The 18,973-nt window shown below is 44.5% G+C and overlaps 1 protein-coding gene across 1 annotated transcript; it reads right to left on the bottom strand.

Moving 5' to 3' along the window:
- Positions 1-3,625: 3,625 nt before the first annotated feature.
- Positions 3,626-18,632, bottom strand: LOC129484039 (aldo-keto reductase family 1 member B10-like). The gene is made up of 10 exons (XM_055281463.1): positions 17,652-18,632; positions 14,875-15,042; positions 13,672-13,788; positions 11,520-11,597; positions 7,644-7,766; positions 7,261-7,367; positions 6,742-6,823; positions 6,126-6,209; positions 5,386-5,468; positions 3,626-3,668 (listed from the first exon to the last, which is right to left on the bottom strand). The coding sequence occupies exons 1-10, from the start codon at positions 17,715-17,717 to the stop codon at positions 3,626-3,628; spliced, it is 951 nt and encodes a 316-aa protein (XP_055137438.1). The 5' UTR covers positions 17,718-18,632.
- Between the last annotated feature and the right edge of the window lie 341 nt (positions 18,633-18,973).

Genomic DNA, 18,973 nt, shown 5'->3' with positions numbered 1-18,973 from the left:
CAGCATTGCAATGGTACAATCCCAGCTCACTGCAACCTCTGCCTCCTGGGATAAAGCAATTTTCATGCCTCAGCCTCCTGAGTGGGATAAGAGGAATTTGCCACCACGCCCAGCTAATTTTTGTATTTTTATTACAGGCAGGGTTTCACCATGTTGGCCAGGCTAGTCTCAAACTCCTGACCTCAAGTGATCCACCCTCCTCAGCCTCCCAGAGTGCTGGGATTATAGACGTGAGCCACCGCTGCTGGTTTATTTTTGCATATTTTTATGTTCAGAATTTACATTTCTATAGTCATGCACACTCATTAAAGCAAAAAAAAAAAGATTATTTCCAACAATCTTCACTCTTCAGGTTCCTTTCAAATTTTACTGAAAACTATTTTCTACAGAAGCCTCTCTCATCTGTACATTTTTAATTCTAATATACAGTTAAATCTCATAATAATGCAATAAGTAGTTAAATCTCACAACAATGCAAATTTTTTAATTTAATATTTCATACGGCAACAGTCTCACTATGTTGCCCAGACTGGTCTCGAATTCCTGGCCTCAAGCGAGCCTCCTGCCTCGGCCTCCCAAAGTGCTGGGATTACAGGTGTGAACCACCAGGCCTGGCTGGGTCCAAATTTTTAATCATGTAAAGTGCAGAGTTGTTGTAAGGTTGTTGAAATGACTGGAGCAGCCCTGGACAGTCAGGCATTAAGGGGTCTGGCTGGGAGATCCAAATCCCTTTAGGTCCCAGTTATAGTTTGGCATCATCTGGCCAGCATTTGCCAGATCTCACTTAAATACAAGAGGGCAAGTCTAGCCCTCTGAACTACCTGGACCCGGCAGGATGGTCAAAGTGATTCCAGAATCTCCATGGTAGTTGCAACCCATTTTTCCAGCCCTCTCTTAGACAATGAGTGGAGAGAATACTTGAAACATAAGAGCCTCACTCCTTGCCTCCCTACTTCCCACGACAAGCTCCCTTCCATTTCCACACTGACCTTACCATCTTCCTCTCTGTGGTTATTCCCCTTCTTTTCTCTTCATAAGGCAAGTTCCCTACATTATCATAAGAGTTATTTAACACACACCTGTAGTGTATACCTTAGATTCTCTCCCCATAATGGCAGCTTTGGTTTAGCTGATGATGATGGTGGCTTTATTTCTGAACAATTGAGACAAAATAGTGAACAAATTTTAGGATGGATTCATTGTATTTCTTACAGTTGTGACATTGAGGACCCCGAGGCCTGCAAGGTTCTCGTTACTTGAGATATAAATGCTGAAAATATAATCAGATAACTGGCTGTGTGAGGTGGCCCATGCTTGTGATTCCAACACTTTGGAAGGCAGAGGAGGGAGGATCACTTGAGGCCAGGAGTTTGAGACCAGCCTGGGCAACATAGCAACACTGCAAGATCCTGTCTCTACAAAAAATAATTAGCAAGACATAATTAGTAGTCCCAGATACTCAGAAGGCTGTGGCAGGAGGATCACTTGAGCACCAGTAATTAAAGGTTGCAGTGAGCTATACTCATGCCACTGCACTCCACTCCAGCCTGGGCAACAGAGCAAGACTCCTTCTCTACAAAGATAAAAAACAGAATAACTAAAATGTTGCTTTTTAAAACACAGAACTCCACCATATCAGCTTTTTAAATTTACCTCTGTTTGGTTAAACTCAAGTGAAACAAAACAAAAAAAAAGCCACATAATAGAAACCCAACCATTTTATCCCAAAACCTCAGCTTTTTATGGAGCAAATCATAATCACAGTCACATGAAGAAAACTTTCACAAAATGCTCACTAAAGAGCTATCACTGGGGTCTGGGTTGAAAATGCTTCCTGTGTATCAATTGTACACATTTTATATACATTTTAAAAGCACCCAGTCTATGATATTGTGTATGGATGTGCACATATATACTAAAAATACAAAAATGTGGATGGGAAGTATACCAGTCAAAGGTCCAGCCAGGAGAAAAGAAACTACACTAAGAGTTTTAAATATTGGATATTTGATTCAAATACTTGGTTATAATAGGTGATCAGTTACACCTGATGGAAGAGCTGGGCTATTGAAAGGAGAAGATGAGGCAACTCAGGTTAGCAGCAGCAGGAAGAGATTCCTGCTCCTAAGGAAGGAGGACAAAGAAAGAGTGCTGCTTCCTCATCCCAGAAGCTTTGTCTGGTAGGAGATAGAATCAAGGTGGAGGCTGCCTGGAAAAGCTGAGCCCACAGAGGAATGTGCCTTCTACTGGAGATGCCGGTCAAGGTCAAGAGACAGGGAGAGAGGGAGAGAGAAACGCCTGGTTTTCCCTTCTCCAGCCCTTCAAGCTCCTAACTGTACCTCTCACTGAGCAAACCCAGGGGAAGTAATAACATTGCAAGGAAGCTTGAGAATTAGATGTACCCCCCAGCCCCAACCAGAGGATGAGGGGACTCACCAATTTAGGATAAGCATTTGCCTCTGGAGAGGGAGTGAGGGGAATGGGGATGAGGAGAGGCACAAAGTGGTCCTCCACTACATTGGTAACCCCTAATTTCTTAATTTTTTTTTAAAGATTTGGAGCCCATATGGCAAAAGGTTAGAATTGTTTTTTGTTCTGAGACAGAGTCACTCTCTGTCACCCAGGCTGGTGTGCAGTGGGGCAAGCTTGGCTCACTGCAACCTCCACCTCCCAGGTTCAAGCGACCCTCCCACCTCAGCCTTCGGAGTAGCTGGGACTACAGGTGCACACCACTACACCCGGCTAGCATTTGTTAACATTATAAGGTGGGCGGCCAGATGCTCATTAGTTTATTTCCTGTACATTTCTATATAGTTGGAATATTTCATAAGAAGCAATTATTATAGGACAAACAGAAGTGTTCCAGATTAATGGCAATAGTGAGCATCTTTATTGTTCTTCCACCCTACTTCCCGAGGAAATGCCGCACCTCTCTCAATGGACACTAGCATCTTTGTGGAGTTTGCAGGCTCTGCCATTGACTCTTTGACATGATGATGTATTGAAGGCAAGGTGGGAGGGCAAGACAGGGAATGAGTGGAGACAGGCAAGGAGGAAAGGTGGCAGGAAAAGACTCAGGAGGAAAGGATGACCATCGATCGCTGTGAGCTCTCCCAGAGCCTGCCTGCCTTTGAAACTTGGTTCAGTCACTTACTACCTGGGTGGCCTTAAGCAAGGTCCTCCTACCTCCCCTCATCTCTATTTCCTCTTCCAGGAAATGTGAATAAGATGATGTAAAAAGTACCTACCCCAAAGGGGTTATTTTGAGGATTCAGTGAATTCACCCACAGGAAAACACTTCAAATTGTGTTGGCACATAATACACTCTCAATACATGTTGGTTACAATCATTATTTTTTATTATTTATCTTTACATCCTCAGTGTTGGCAGAGTTTCTGGTGCTTAAAAACCATTTGATAAGAACAGATAAGTGGAAAAAATTATCATTTGCTTATTCAGGCCGTGCTTTTCTGTGATATTCTGATCCTAGTTGAACATACAAAAATACATGTCTAAAACAGCACCCCGATTCTGGTCTACAACAGGACAAAGTTCACTGTGATCTCAGATAAGCTTGGCTAAAATAGGACTTGAGTGGAGATAGTCTCACCAGGAGATGCAACCTTAATATTCTGCATGGAAGGGATAGTCCTCCAAATGAGAGAATCTACAGAGAGAGAGAGAGAAAAAAGAAACTGTGTTCCATGAAAGCAACAACTCTGGTTGAGAAGGTATTCTTCTCTGGTGGACTCTGGGCTATTTGTGGTCTCTCAGCCTCCTCCCTGCAAGAACACAATAAGGGTGCTCACACCTTGACCTTCCCTCAAATCGATATGAGGGCTTTGCTAGGAAGGAGGGCAGACAGTGACCAGGGCACCGGAATAAACTCGGAATGACAACTCATGGTAAGCCTGGTGTCAGGCGAGGCGACTGACAAGTCTTGTCCCAATCCACTCTCACAACATCATGAGGTAGGAAACAACAGCAGAATTGACAGCTTGGGGATTGTTATGAGTATTAAATGAGATAATAGCACCAGCAAAGGCCTCAGGACCCTGGCACATTCTAAGCTAAGGTTCAATGGATGTTAGCTGCGATTAGTATTATCATCCTACTTTATAGGTAAAAAAACCAGCTTAGAAAAACTAGGAAATTTGCCCAATGTCACACCGTGAAGAAACCAGTGGTAGAGTTGGATTTGAGGCCACGTGGATTTACTCCTGAGCCCACCAACCCATTGCCTACACCGAAAATGATGCTCATAGGAAGGTAAGCGTTTTAGTTTCGGGGAGAGTCCCATTTTATGTTCACCCTTCCTTTTTACTCTAAGTAGCTGCTACTTTGTTAAGCACTGATAAAACTAAGCCATTGGAAGATGAGGAAAGGCTGCTATGATACTAAAGGTGGGCAGGATAGATATGGAATATCATGACATGCAAGCAACGCTTGAGATACTGAAACTATTTTTAAAAGCTGAAAAATCATTTTTGGGTATACAAATATTGGAAGAAATTCAAATTGCCATTGAATTGCAGACCTCGCAGTAATAAATGCCAGACAACTCTCTTTGATATATGTAATTAGACACATTAATCAGAAGGTATTGATTGTAAAGAGATAATTTAGAATTCCCACCTAGCCAGAGTGAAAGATTTTTTTCAACCACTTATCTGAGATTTAAAGTAAAGTTAGCACCACTTCCTTTAAGAGGCATTTGGAGATTATTTAATCCAGCCTCCCTGGCCTTCTTGCTTGAATGCTCTAAACACAATCCCACCTCAGGGACTTTGCACCTGCTGTTATCACTGCCAAGAATGCTCTTCCCCCAAATATACATATGGCATATCCCTCACAGCAAGGCTTCCCTTGACCCAACCCTTATAAAGGATCAGTCCCACTACCACCCACCACTTCCTATCCACTTTGCCCTACTTTATTTTTCTGTCTAGCATTTGTTACTGTCTGACATCTATATTTTGAGTTGATTTATTTCTGTTTTCTCTTCTTCCCTCCCTCCTTAAGCCTGTGGAGGCAGCAACTTTGTACAGTATGATAATCTAAGCACCTAGAAAATGCCTGGCACATAGATGACCACTAGATATTGATTGAATGAATGAATCAATGAATGTTCTGCCTCCTGCCTATTGATAACACACCTTCTCTTAAAATTCTAGCTCTACATCCAGAAGTTCAGACAATGGGCAGCAATTAGAGATGTGTCTCCCACAGTGATTCCAAGGTACCCAAATTTTAACTTTCAAAACTGCCCCAAAATAGTATTTGAAGACATAAGTAGTCCCAGAAGCCTTCTAATCCTTCCAACTAACCCTCTACCAGTTTAGAAAAACTCCTGCAATGCTTCTAGTTAACTCCATGCCACTTACTCCTCAAGGGCCAAGGCCCTCCAGTTTCTGTTGAAGCTGAGTGTGGTTGTCATCTCCTCATCACTCAATTTAAAGTCAAAGACCTAGAAAGGAAAGAGTTCCAATACATTATCTGTAAGGTTGTTACTGCTGTGGCTGGAGACTGCCAGCCATTCTAGCAGGGCGGGAGCTCACATTCGCAGCACAAACTGGCCACAGGAGCTTTTCCCATTCTGTCCAAGGGATACAAATTTTTCTCCAAATTAGGTCTCACACAAAGACCGCAGTATTTGTAGTGTTCAATGATCTGGGGAGAGGGAGACCAGGTTCAAAGGCACTAAACCCCAGGTGTGCACAGGCCCTGTGCTCCATGACAGGCACTTCTAGAGGACACTTCTCCAAGGACAGTTGACACCTCCTCTGCTGCCGGGAAGTGAGCAGGGAGGCCAGGACAGTCTGCTCTTGTGCGTGGCCCAGGGCCTAGCTGCTCAGGGGCAACTGAGGGTCTTCTCAGTGGTGTGAGGCACAGCTGTGCTCAGACCTGACAGGGCTTCACCAGGCACTGCCCCCAGGATGTCCTTAGCCCATGGGTCATTCATCTCAGCTCTACCGAGCCTAGCTCTCTGGGCTGGAAAATGATAGGATGGTGGGAAGGGAGGGAGCCAAAGACAGTGCAGGGATGAGGTGAGAAGCCTAGTGAGAGGGTCTGCCTGTCCCCCACTCTACTGAGGAATACCAAGGCAGACCAGCTGGAATCTTACTTGAATGTTCTCAACAATGCGTGCTGGTGTCTCAGACTTGGGGATCACAATCACGTTCCTCTGGATATGGAAACGGATCAGAACCTGTGCGGAAAGGGGACATCATGTTTCCACTCAGCTACAAGGACCCCTCCTTTTATGGAAAAGAAGAATAAAACATATCCACAGCTCGCTGTGGCTTCAGGTACATTCGCTAATAATTACTGAGCCCTTCACAGCTATTAGACTTGTGCCAGCCCCCCACCTCAACCTCTCCCTTCGTCTTAGAGACAACCCTGTGATCTTCATTTTTTAGGAATAAAGAAAATAGCTTGGGGGTCATAAGGCTGATCAGAGGTAGAGTTGGCATCTGCACCCATATCCCTAGACTCCAAAGGCATGCTTTGCCACTGGGCTGTAGGGCTTGACAGGAAGCTGTGAGACAGAAGCTATCTTTGCTTCAGTGACAGCTCTTGTGTTTCCTAGAGGTTCCAACAGACTTCGAAGGAAACACTTTAGAGGGCTTCAGCTCCTGTGTTCTTCCCCTTTAAGGAGTCAGTTGAGGATAACACAAGAAATGAAACATGAGACTGGAAGAATGAGTGGTTGGATAACAAGAAAAATAAAAATATGGTACCTGGGCTGCGGTTTTTTTGTGCTTTGCAGCAATCTCCTTAATCCTGGGATCCTCCAGCAGGGAAGGATCCTCTGGCTTGGCCCTAGGGGCAGAAAGATGCTGATGTGAATAATCACCATGGCTACCATGTACAGATGGACACCACTCCAATGAGGGTCTCAAGACTGATCATCAGAGCCTCTCCATCTGGAAGACAGGCAGGAGGACCTGGAAACTTGGGTCCTTCCCCCGGGCTCTGAAGCCTTAGCATTTTGCAAAGCCTGGTTCACCCTTGGGTGGCTGAACTGGAAATATTCCCAGAGGGTCAAGCATATCGCCCTTGTTGTTGTTGTTGTTATTGTTATTGTTGTTTTTTGATTCCTATTTTTTCCCACTGTCATCCCATTTGGGTATACCAAATGCGTTACCTTACCCACATTTTTCTTTCCAGTAACTTATGGACTCATACCAACATTTGCCAATTATAAAATGATGTTTTTAAGATTTGCAAGAGAAAGATCCACCACTTGGAAGCCTCACCAAGGTCTATCTGGAGAGCCCAGGGGGCTGTAGGCCGTAACGGTGATGCCATTGGAGTGGCAGTACTGGATCAGTTTCTCCTGCGTGAGGTATGGGTGACACTCAACCTGCAACAGCAAACAATCCTCATCACAGGGAAAGCTGGCTCTGTTGTGAGTTGTTCACAGGGAGTTCTACACAGAAAAAAAGTCCACCAGGCAAAGGCCAAACACCTGCCCACTGCGATACTTGCTAAATCACCCATGAGATCAGCCTCACACCTCCCCAAAGTGTCCTGATCACTGACCCCTGAGATGACACTCAGGGCATAGCATAGAACCTTCCTTCCAATGCTTAAGAAGTAATAGGGCAAGACCCTTACCCTTATACTGAACAGCATTTACCTGGTTAGTCACTGGTTTATATTTCAGTCCAGGTTTGTTCAAGAGCTTCTCGATCTGGAAGTGGTTGAAATTGGAGACCCCAAGGGCTTTCACCAGCCCCTCGTCCACCAGCTCCTCCATGGCCTGTCATAGAAAGGAATACCTTATGGGCCGCTCCAGAGGGACTACAGGGACCCTGGCTTGCTTTAGTCCTCCCTGGGGAAGAAATTGCTAAAGGATCCACCGCAACAGGGTTAGCTGAAGCATTCACAGGAAATTTCAGTCCAGGGCCTGGGTGCCCATCAGTAATTGGTTCCAGCCCTACTGCCTCTCCTCAGCCCAAAAAAATCTGAGAGTAACAGGTAAAGATTTTATGCTCTTGCCACTCTCACCTTACATGTAAAGAAACACAGAAACACATAAAATATTATACTTCTGTACACCATGGAAATATGAAAGTTTTATAATGAAAAAATAAAAAATAAAAAAAATCAATACCTGCAAGCTTATGAGATGATTTTATTTTTAATGAATCCAAATGATAGCACGGAGCTACTGTTGTGTGTGTGCATTGCACACCCAAACCTGGGCAAGCTGTGTTAGTCAGGAAGAGGCTGCAGCATACGAAGAAGCCTCACTTGTGGGTCCTGAGTCAGTCTCCCACACCAACCATGGCTTGGTTTGCAAGAAAGTCATGCATATAAACAACGCCCTAGCAGGGTCACCCAGCCAAGGAGTTGTGTGGGGCTGAAACCTGACCCACTGTTTGTATATCCAGCTGTGCTTCCTGGTATGGAAACTACATAGACCCCCAAGGAAGGGAATTTTTGTATAATTTTTAGCCTAGTTGGGCATTTTCCAAACTTGCCCAAAGATACCATATATGTTAGCAGCAGCCCCCAATGCAACATGTATTTAGTAGCCATCTATTACATGTTCCAGACCCTGCTCAGAAGTTGTCAGGATGTAAAAGTATACAATGTGCTTCCTTCTTCTGGGATTCTTCACAATCCAATTAAAGTGCTAGGTTTCCCTTCTATGGAGCCATCGACCATGACACGGAGGCTGCCTCAGATAACGTGATGGTGGCATAGACAGAGTCAGAAAGGGCAGAGAAGGAAGAGATTCACACAGCCTGCAGTTGTCAGGTGAGTCCTTCAGGTAGAGTACAAGCTGGGCCTCAAAAAAAAAAAAAAAAAAAAAAAAACCTAGAGAGTGAGAGAGAAAAGATGGGAAAAACATGAGAATATGAGACAGGAAGGCAGGAAGGCAGGAAGGCAGGAGCAAAGCTCAGAGGCAGGGATGAGCCTGACATGTTCAGGGAACACTTTATCCAGCCCTTCTCAACTTTGGCTGCAATTTGGAATCACTAGCGAGCTTTAAAACATACTAGCTGTATGCAGTGGCTCATGACTAATCTCAGCACTTTGGGAGGCTGAGACAGGAGGATTGCTTAAGGCCAGATGTTCGAGTCTATCCTGAGCAACATAGCAAGACTCTGTCTCTACCAAAAAAAAATTTGTTTTAATTAGCTGGATGTGGTGATGTGTGCCTCTGATCCCAGCTACTTGGGAGGATTACTTGAGCCCAGGAGTCCAAGGCTGCACTGAGCTATGATCATGCCGTTGTACTCTACCCTGGGCAACAGAGCAAGACTCTCTCTAAATTAAAAAAAAAAAAGATTGATTCCTGGATTTCATCCCCCCAGAGTTTCTTACTGATTTTGTCTGACTTGTAGCCTAGACATTGGGATTTTTAAACTCCTCAGGTGATTCTAATGCCCAGCCAATGTTCAGAACCACTAGCATAGTTGAAGTTATTCAAATTGGGAAGTAGAGTTTAGAAGCTATGAAATCATAAGGTTCCCGAAAACTTCTGATTCAGCAATTAGATAATTTAAAAGCTTTTGTGCATCATAGGTCAGGTTATTTTTCCTGTACTAGAACTTGACTTCTTCATAATTTTTTCCTCCCCTCTGCTTCAGGGTAGTCAGTGAGGTTTCTACTGAACTGGTTGTGGGTCTACATAAACATCCAATGCTTACGTATTCAAGCATGCTCATTTCAAATCAGAGCCTCTGACCTTGATCAATATCTTTTCATGCCTTTCAAATGTTTTCTTTAGCAGTCATCCTCATATTCATTAAGAAAACATAGCACTGTGAGAAGCAGGCTAGATTGACATACTTGCCATACTTAATATCATCATAGGAGCTAAGGCAAAAACACAGATCAAATGTAATGCAAACAGCCTGGTGCTATAGCTCACGCCTGTAATCTGAACACTTTCGGAGGCTGACACAGGTGGATCTCTTGAGGTCAGGAGTTTGAGACCAGCCTGGCCAACATGGTGAAACCTCATCTCTACTAAAAATATAAAAATTATCCATGTGTGGTGGCATGCACATGTAGTCCCAGCTACTTGGGAGGCCAAGGCAGGAGAATGGCTTTTACTTGGTAGAGGGAAGTTGTAGTGAGCCAAGATCGTGCCACTGCACTCTAGCTTGTGTGACAGAGTGAGAATCTGTATCAAAGAAAGAATGCTGTGCTTGTGGATTAATGCTTTTGAACAAATAATACACAGAAAAATCTATATTTAATTGAATCATGTCAATTCTAAGCATTTCAGAAAGGTGAGGCTTAATATATTTTCCCGTGTAAAACACAATACAAACTCACAACTACATGCACCGCTACACAGACAGCTGCCAAGATAACATGATTAACTCTTGGAGTCATATGCCACTGTTCATTTATATCTTATTCCTCCAATTCACTCTCTATTAGCATTTGCAAAAGGACATAATGGTATAATAAAATATGACCAGAGAAAACGTTCATCCCTTAATTCATTTTCAATACGAATGATGTGAAACAGGTCATGGTTTGATCTGAGAAGCAGGGCACTCAGGCTCCCTGATTCCTTTTTTCTTTTTTTTTTTTTTCTTCAAGATAGTGTCTTGTACTGATGCCTGGGCTGGAGTGCAATGGTGCAATCTTGGCTCAATGCAACCTCTGCCTCCCAAGTTCACACAATTCTCCTGCCTCAGCCTCCCAAGTAGCTGACATTCCAGGCAGACACCACCACATCCGTCTAATTTTTTGTATTTTTAGTAGAGACAGGGTTTTACTCTGCTAGCCAGACTGGTCTCGAACTTCTGACCTCGTGATCCTCCCACCTCAGCTTCCCAAATTGCTGGGATTACAAGTTTCCCTGATTTCCAGATGTGTGTTCACTGCCTGCCAAGCACCATGCTGATGGTTTTGGTGGCTGGACTTGTGATTCAGATGAGTCTGGGTGCAATCCCAGCTCTGCCACACACATTGTGACGTGACCTGGGCAAGTCACCAACCAATCTAGGTTTCAAATGTCATTATTTATAAATGGGGATATTAACCCTCTCTCATAGGGTTAGATGATTAAATGGGCTTTATGACTGATGTTCCTGGCATGTAAACCATCTTAAGCTTTATCACACCCTGAAAGATATATATTAGTAGTATGTATTATAAGACTTTTTTTTTTTTTTAAAGAGAAAACTGAGCTCTACAAGAGTTACAAAACTGACTCTAGGTTACTCAGCTGCTATGAGCAAACCCAGGCCCAAACCCTTTGTTCCAAATGCCTCGCCCTGGTTTGAGAACAGCATGTGTATTCCCCAAAGTGGGGTACATTGTATTTCCAGTCTTATTTGAAGACTCAGTACCAGCCTTGAAATATAAATAGTATGAGATGCACCCAAAAGCCAAAGGTGATGAGGAATATATTAGAAGAGCTAGAGGATCACAATGATGAAATTAGAAACCATCAGGCACATGGACTCTTTCATATCAATGGGAATCTCATGGATAACTGAGGATTTCTCTCCCAGCACACTTAAAGGAAGCTGGAACCTACCTCCCAGGCATCCAAGAATGTTGCTTTTCCACCGATCACAATGCCTTTATCATCTTTGGGGAAAAAGTCATCCCCAGTCTGTAAATACAGAATGAAAAGTTTACTGGAATCTGCATCAGGACACTTGGTTCTGTTCAACAAGGTTTCAGGATCCTGACTCTTGCTAAATACCACATCTGCATACCACTTTTTCAAGCTCTGGAGTACATACTACAAGAATGTGAATTTAAATGAAATCTTTATATCTACCATAGCATATTAATCCTTATATTTTTAGAAACTACTGGATTGACTTTAAGATCCTCTGTTAGTACATTCCAGAAGCCACCATTATCACCATGGACATTAACCTCATACACCAAGATCCTATATACACCCAAGGGCAAACTTTCATTTCAATATCACTGGATAAAGATTAGATCTCCACGGTGTGGTTTTCTGGGGAAGATACTGGCCAACTTCTATCCTTGCAGCCTCTAGAAGAGGCGTGGAATTAGGGATGGCAGGCCATCATCACTCCAGCTGGTCAGGAGGGGAGAGAGCTGGAAATTTGTCTCTCCCACCCCTCAAGAGCAGGTAAGAGCAGAGCCCCAGGACATGGCTGCTGGGATCACTACTGGCTTCCTTCCAGCATCATCGTACTTGGACTTTTCTCCAAGATGCTGCTCCTGAGTGTGCTTTGCTTAATAAAATAATTAAGCCCTGGAATATAGTTAAGGAAGAATAACCCAAGAGGTTTCCTGGGAGGGCAACCCCAGGGCGTGGAATCAAGACAAAGGTGATATGGCAGTTACAACTTTTCTGGGCTGCCAGAAATCATGGCTTCTCTCAGACATAACTGCAAGAAACCCAGGCATCTGAGCACCTCAGCAGCGCACATGGCCTTAGCCTCCCTTCCATGTCAGCATCTTTGTGCTCCAAAGTCTCTTCCTGACCACCTGCCACTCCCAATTATGAAGTGCAAGGTCTCCTGCTCCAGTCCACACCACTCTGCAGCCCTGGTGCAGCTACTATTTTCTGGCACCTGCTCAGTATCGGGTGAATCCGCCCCTGATAATTCATCGTTATTTCACGTAGGTTCTTTTCTATTTCCCTAAGTGTTGGCCGGCCTGAGAAATAAAGGGAAAGATTACAAAGAGAGAAATTTTTAAAGCTGGGTGTCCAGGGGAGACATCACATGTCGGCAGGTTCCATGATGCCCTCAAGCTGCAAAACCAGCAAGTTTTTATTAGTGATTTTCAAAAGGGGAGGGAGTATACAAATAGGGTGTGGGTCACAGAGATGACATGCTTCACAAGGTAATAAAATATCACAAGGCAAATGGAGGCAGGGCAAGATCACAGGACTGGGGCAAAATTAAAATTGCTAATGAAGTTTCGGGCATGCATTGTCATTGATAACATCTTATCAGGAGACAGGGTTTGAAAGCAGACAACCGGTCTGATCAAAATTTATTAGGCGGGAATTTCATTGTCCTAATAAGCCTGGGAGCACAATGGGAGACTGGGGCAAATTTCATCCCTTATCTACAACTGTAAAAGACAGACGTCCCCAGAGCAGCCATTTTAGAGGCCTACCCCTAGGAACGCATTCTTTTTCTCAGGGTTGTTCCTTGCTGAGAAAAAGAATTCAGCGATATTTCTCCTATTTGCTTTTGAAAGAAGAGAAATATGGCTTTGTTCTGCCTGGCCCACAGGCAGCCAGACTTTAAGATTATCTCCCTTGTTCCCTGAACATCGCTGTTATCCTGTTCTTAAGGTGCCCAGATTTGATATTGTTCAAACACACATGCTCTACAAAAAATTTGTGCAGTTAACGCAATCATCACAAGGTCCTGAGGCGACATTCATCCTCAGCTTACGAAGATGACGGGATTAAGAGATTTAAGTAAAGACAGGCATAGGAAATCACAAGAGTATTGATTGGGGAAGTGATAAATGTCCATGAAATCTTCACAATTTATGTTCAGTGACTGCAGTAAAGACAGGTGAAAGAAATTATAAAAATATTAATGTGGGGAATTAATAAATGTCCAAAAAATCTTCACAATTTATGTTCTTCTGCCATGGCTTCAGCCGGTCCCTCCATTCGGGGTCCCTGACTTCCTGCAACAGCTCAGAAACTAGAGGCTGAGAAAGGGAGTCACTCAAACCTTCAATCCCTGTGGCCAGTGAATAAGATAGACGTCCAGATAGCTCAGCTTCAGGTCCTTGAGGGTCTTTTCAAAGGCTTTCCTCACAAGGTGTCTCTCAAAGAAAGTGGGCCACAACTGCAAAGAGTGTAGCAATGAGCTATTAATACTGGGAAAAGGAAGGGCCACATCATACTCATTGTCCCTGCTTTTTGATTTGCATCCTGATCTAACCCGGCTCAGGCCATCTATAACAAAGCTGATTAAGATCCATGGTGCAGTGTGGAAGATCGCCAGGGCTCAGCACCTCAATGACATGTCTTAAGTGTTAAAAGCAATTGACTTTTCAACTCTCCTAGTACTCTATATGTGTCTCAGATCACTGAAGTAAATGTGGCCACAGATTTGAAATTTGTTTACCTGTCTCAGTCTCTTCCTCAGCTGTGGGCTCTCTGAGAGCAGGAATTGTGGTAGCTTTTAAATGTCAAGCATTCTTAGGCCTTTGTTGAAAAAGATGGTCCTTTATCTGACCTATCTGATAGGTCCCTTATCAAGCCTATCAGGACCCAAGTGATAACTTTACAAGGGCTTTATCCAGACTTGGCTGCTACACAGTGGGGTCTATTTGTCCCACCAGATGTATGCATTTTCCAAGTATGTAGAACTAGTGTTTTTTTTTTTTTTCAGTAAGTTGCATATAATATAGATCCAGTGACTCTCAACCCCCTCACACCCAACATCCTCTTCTTTTTTTATAACATTGTATACCTCAACTTTTACTAGACTGAATAAAGAAAATCACATGTGATAATAGAAAAATGCCCCTACTGTTTTCCAAAATGCCCCCTGGCTGAGAACCTCAGGGGCACAGTCACTGAGATGACAGTGCTGAGAGGGAGGCTGCATATCAAGCCCTGCCTGCACCCTTGGCCTGTGACTGCCTCTGGGAAGATGGTAGATCCCTCTGATGGGGAACAGGGAGGTCCAGGGAGAACCAAGCCCACTATGGGAAATCCAACCTGCAGGCAGGTGGGGCAGCAACAACGTGTTCAAATATCAATAACAGCTTGGAGTATGGATAGTATTGTATCCACGGATGTTATCAAGGCAGAGATGAAAAGGGGTACATGTAGAAAATGCTGACAGAGTTCTTGCTGCCAACCCAACCCAGATACTTCTGCCTGCCTTGAAGTGAAGGCCTCCTACCAAATGCACCATGTGCACCTTGCTGACGATGAACAGGTCCTCCCGCTTCACAGCCTTCTCTTGGATCTTCTCTTGGATGGCTTCCCCCACCTCATGTTGATTCTGATAGAAATAGGCACAGTCAATGTGGCGATATCCTGCATCAATGGCCACCTTCACCGCTTCTTTCACTTTGCTGAGAGGAGACTGAAAAGCAAAAGAAAAGCCCATCACAAACGTATTTTTTTTTTTAAGAGATGAGACCTTGCCATGTTGCCCAGGCTGGCCTCACACTCCCAGGTTCAAACAATCCTCCCAACTCCTGAGTAGCTGGAATTACACCACACTCAGCAACCTTCACATTCTCTTATCCCCAGACCACATTCACCTGCCCCACACGGCCCAGTTTCTCCAAACCAAGGCTTCACTGGGGTCTTCTTTGCCAGGGGATATTTGGGAGGATACACAGTTTAGAAAAGTTGTCAAAAGAAAAGAAGGAAAGTCAATTAATTTTATGATTATGCCCTTTTGTCCTATCCTAGCTAAAAGTCAGTTCCCTTTTCATCCAGGTTAGTCCTGAAATGTCTTCAGGTGTGTGGTGGTGCAGATGGCTCCACTACAACTTTCTGAAGACCCAGATGAAAGCTTGACTCTAAATAACCCAGAGGGATTTTCAGACAATTTCCCCAAATGGTGATAAGGATCTGGATAATGGTCATTACAGCATCAATCCGGATTCCAACACTTACTGCGTGTGTAGGTCTAAGCAGGTGATTCAATCTCTCTAAACCTTGTCTGCAAAATGGAAAAAAAAATAGCACCAGCTGCATGAGGCCTTTGTGGTGATGACATGCTATAATGAATGTTAAGTTAACCACATTACCTGACACGCAGGCTCAGTAGAGGCCATCCATTATACAATGATCATTTCAGAAAAAAAGGAGAAATCGAGAAGCTTATAGGAATAGAGTTTGTTTTCCATTCCTATAAAAAGAAAGAGAGAGGGAGGGAGAACAACAGAGAGGGAGAGAAAGAAGGGAAGGAAAGAAAAGAAAAAAAGGAAATACAATTATAACATTTTGTTCTAACCAAGCCAAGCCAATGATGGGGGCAAAAAGCACATAAAACTTGATCTCTCACAAAATAGTCTTTTAAACCTCTTCTGTTGAGAGATAACAAACATGGAAAAGTACACAAAACAGAGATGCACAGCTACCCTACCACCTGGACAAGAAACGGGCTGCCACCTGGCATCTGGAAGCACCCCTGTGACCCCAACCGCTATGCTACACCCCTCTTCACCTCTACTGCTAAGTTCATAATCCTTTAATCTATCATCCTCTCGTGTTGAAGGCAGCTCCCTTCATAATTCTTACATTCAATTCCAAAATTCTGAAACTGTCTAGTAAACTTATGAAGGGTGAGCAGATTCCCTGGAGATCTGGAAGTGATTATTTGTTCCATTTATATAGGATTGAAACTCTGATTTGGGGCAAATGTTGCTATTCAAGCAAGAGTCGCTATGAATGAATCGAGCTGGAAGTGATCTGTTCACCCAGATAGACCAAGACTTTATCCTGAGAATGACCCAGTGCTGCAGCAGAGGGTCCTACCCTCCAGCTCAGCACAGGAGAGGGGAAAAATCAGGGTGCACAGAAGGAAAGAGAACCAGAGGCAGAAGTCTCGGCAGGGAAATTAGCCATGAGGGACAGGAGAGAAGAGGAACTGCAAAGACTGCTTCTGATCCCTAGTTAGGGTGGTGCTATCATGGATGGAAATGGCAAAGAAGGCAGAGGGAGGCGGTGATGGAACAACTTCAAACTTAGCCTAAGAGAGGCCCAGGAGCCTGCCTCACTGAGTCCTGAATGTGCCTTACCATGTTTTGCCAGCTGTCATTAACACAGCCGGGTGGAGCTCATGACTCCCAGCCCAGGCTCTCTGCAGTCCCAGCATGTTGCAGATTTCAATGTGTACAGGAACCACCTAGGGAACTTGTTAAGGTGCAGATGCCTGTTAGGTAGCCTGGGGTGAAGCCTGAGACTCTGCATTTTTTCTCTTTCTTTCTTTTACACAGGATGTCACTCTGTTGCCCAGACTGGAGTGCAGTGGCACAATTACCGCTCACTGCAGCCTTGACCTCTCAGGCTCAAAACTCAATCTCCATCTCAGCCTCCCAAGTGGCTGGGACTACAGCTGCATGCCACCATGCACAGCTAATTTATTGATTCTTTGTAGAAATTGGGTCTTGCTATGTTGCCCAGTCTGGCCTCCAACTCCTGGGCTTAAGCAATCCTCCCGTCTAGATCTCCCAAAGTGCTGGGATTACAGGCATGAGCCACCACACCCGGCCAGTTCTGCATGTCTAACAAGCTCCCAGGTCATACGGATGCTGCTAGCCCAAGTCCCACACCGTGATCTGCAAAGGGGTGCCAGGGACATCTGGCTCTGCATCCTCTCCTCAACCACTCAGCCCACAACAAACCCACAGCCAAGACTCTGGGGAAACCTTTTGCCCAATTAAGTGTCCTAGAGCCAGAGAGAGAAATTGTCCTGGAAAACAATTTTAAGTCCAACTCTGCTTGATATTTGATACTTGCTGGAGGAGTTCTCATCACTGCTGGGAAAAGCCAGCCTTGCAGCATTGCAGCTTGAATCAGCTTTGAGAAAAGAAAGCAACCTGAGTCCCGGCTCCAGGTCTGAAATTCACCTCTCCAAACCCCTACCCAACCTCCAGGCTTTTCTGGCTGAATATAGAAAGAGAAAACACCCAAACAGCCCTCCAGAGAAGAAGGGTGTGCAAAGATTTGCATACTTACCTGCCAAGTGCCCAGGCCCACAATGGGCATCTTGGCTTTGGTACTGAGCTCCACAAAAGTGGCCATGGTTGGTGCAGAAATGATTCTGAGTGAGCAGGTAGAAGTCTCACGTCCTGCTGTGTCCAGAGTTGGTTCCTTTCAGAGGGTTCGTGGTCTCACTGCCTTCAAGAATGAAGCCACGGACCTTCACAGTGTGTGTTACAGCTCTTAAAGATGGTGCGTCTGGAGTTTGTTCCTTCAGATGTGTCTGGAGTTTCTCCCTTCCGGTGGGTTTGTGGTGTCGCTGACTTCAAGAATGAAGCCGCAGACCGTTGTGGTGAGCGTTACAGCTCTTAAAGGTGGTGTGGACCCAAAGAGTGAGCAGCAGCAAGATTTTTCATCAAGAGGGAAAGAACAAAGTTTCCACGGTGTGGAAGGGTACCTGAGCGGTTCCCTGCCGCTGCTGACTGGGGTGGCCCGTTTTTATTCCATTATTTGTTCCAGCCCACATCCTGCAGATTGTTCCACTTTACAGAGTGCTGATTGGTCCATTTTACAGAGTGCTGATTGGTGCATTTGCAACCCTTTTGCTAGTTACAGAGTGCTGATTGGTGCATTTTTACAGAGTGCTGATTGGTGCATTTACAATCCTTTAGCTAGACACAGAGTGCTGATTGGTGCATTTACAATCCTCTAGCTAGATAGAAAGGTTCTCCAAGTCCCCACTTGACCCAGGAAGTCCAGCTGGCTTCACCTCTCAATCCCCCATCTAAACAGGACACCACAACTGCTGTTGGGAATTGGGTGATGACCTCTCTAGCCACTTCCTGCTGTATAGGGGTGAAGAAGGGGCCCTGCAGTTGTAGTGTCCTTCAGAAGGGAACTCTTTAGGCCAGTCAAAGGGCCAATGGGTTGGTCCAGGGGTCCTCGGTGGAAGTTGTTAGTTGAGCTTACTTGTGGTTCCATTTGTAAAACCATCTGTAGCTTGATGGCCTCGATCCTAGAGGAAACAAATTTGACAAGGAGGTTAAAAATGCAGGGCCCAAAGGTGAGGAATAGCAAGATGGCTTTCACGGGACCTAGAAAGGGGAGAAGCCATGTCGCCCAACTCTAGAGGTTGGTATAAGAATTAGAAAGGTGTTGCCTGATTTCAGAAGCCTTTTCCTGTATACGCTTGGCGGCATCTCGTATTATCCCTGACTGGTTAGTGTAAAAACAATACTCTTCCCCTAAAAAGATGCAGAGCCCTCCTTTCTCCTCAGTGAGGAGATCTAGGCCTCAGTGGTTTTGGAGAGTCACTGCTGCCAAAGAGTCTATTTAGGATTGTAGAGTAAGGATAGATT

This window comes from Symphalangus syndactylus, chromosome 6 (genome assembly GCF_028878055.3).
Source record: "Symphalangus syndactylus isolate Jambi chromosome 6, NHGRI_mSymSyn1-v2.1_pri, whole genome shotgun sequence".
Lineage (NCBI taxonomy): Eukaryota > Metazoa > Chordata > Mammalia > Primates > Hylobatidae > Symphalangus > Symphalangus syndactylus.
This window is presented reverse-complemented; position numbering and strand designations above follow the sequence as displayed.

Excerpts from the sequence above, each read along its gene's own strand:
- LOC129484039 (XM_055281463.1), bottom strand. The coding sequence starts at position 17,717 with ATGGCCACTTTTGTGGAGCTCAGTACCAAAGCCAAGATGCCCATTGTG. Across the intron at positions 7,368-7,643 it reads ATAAACCAGTGACTAACCAG|GTTGAGTGTCACCCATACCT; the intron begins GTAAATGCTGTT and ends TTGCTGTTGCAG. Across the intron at positions 5,469-6,125 it reads GCATTGTTGAGAACATTCAA|GTCTTTGACTTTAAATTGAG; the intron begins GTAAGATTCCAG and ends TTTCCTTTCTAG.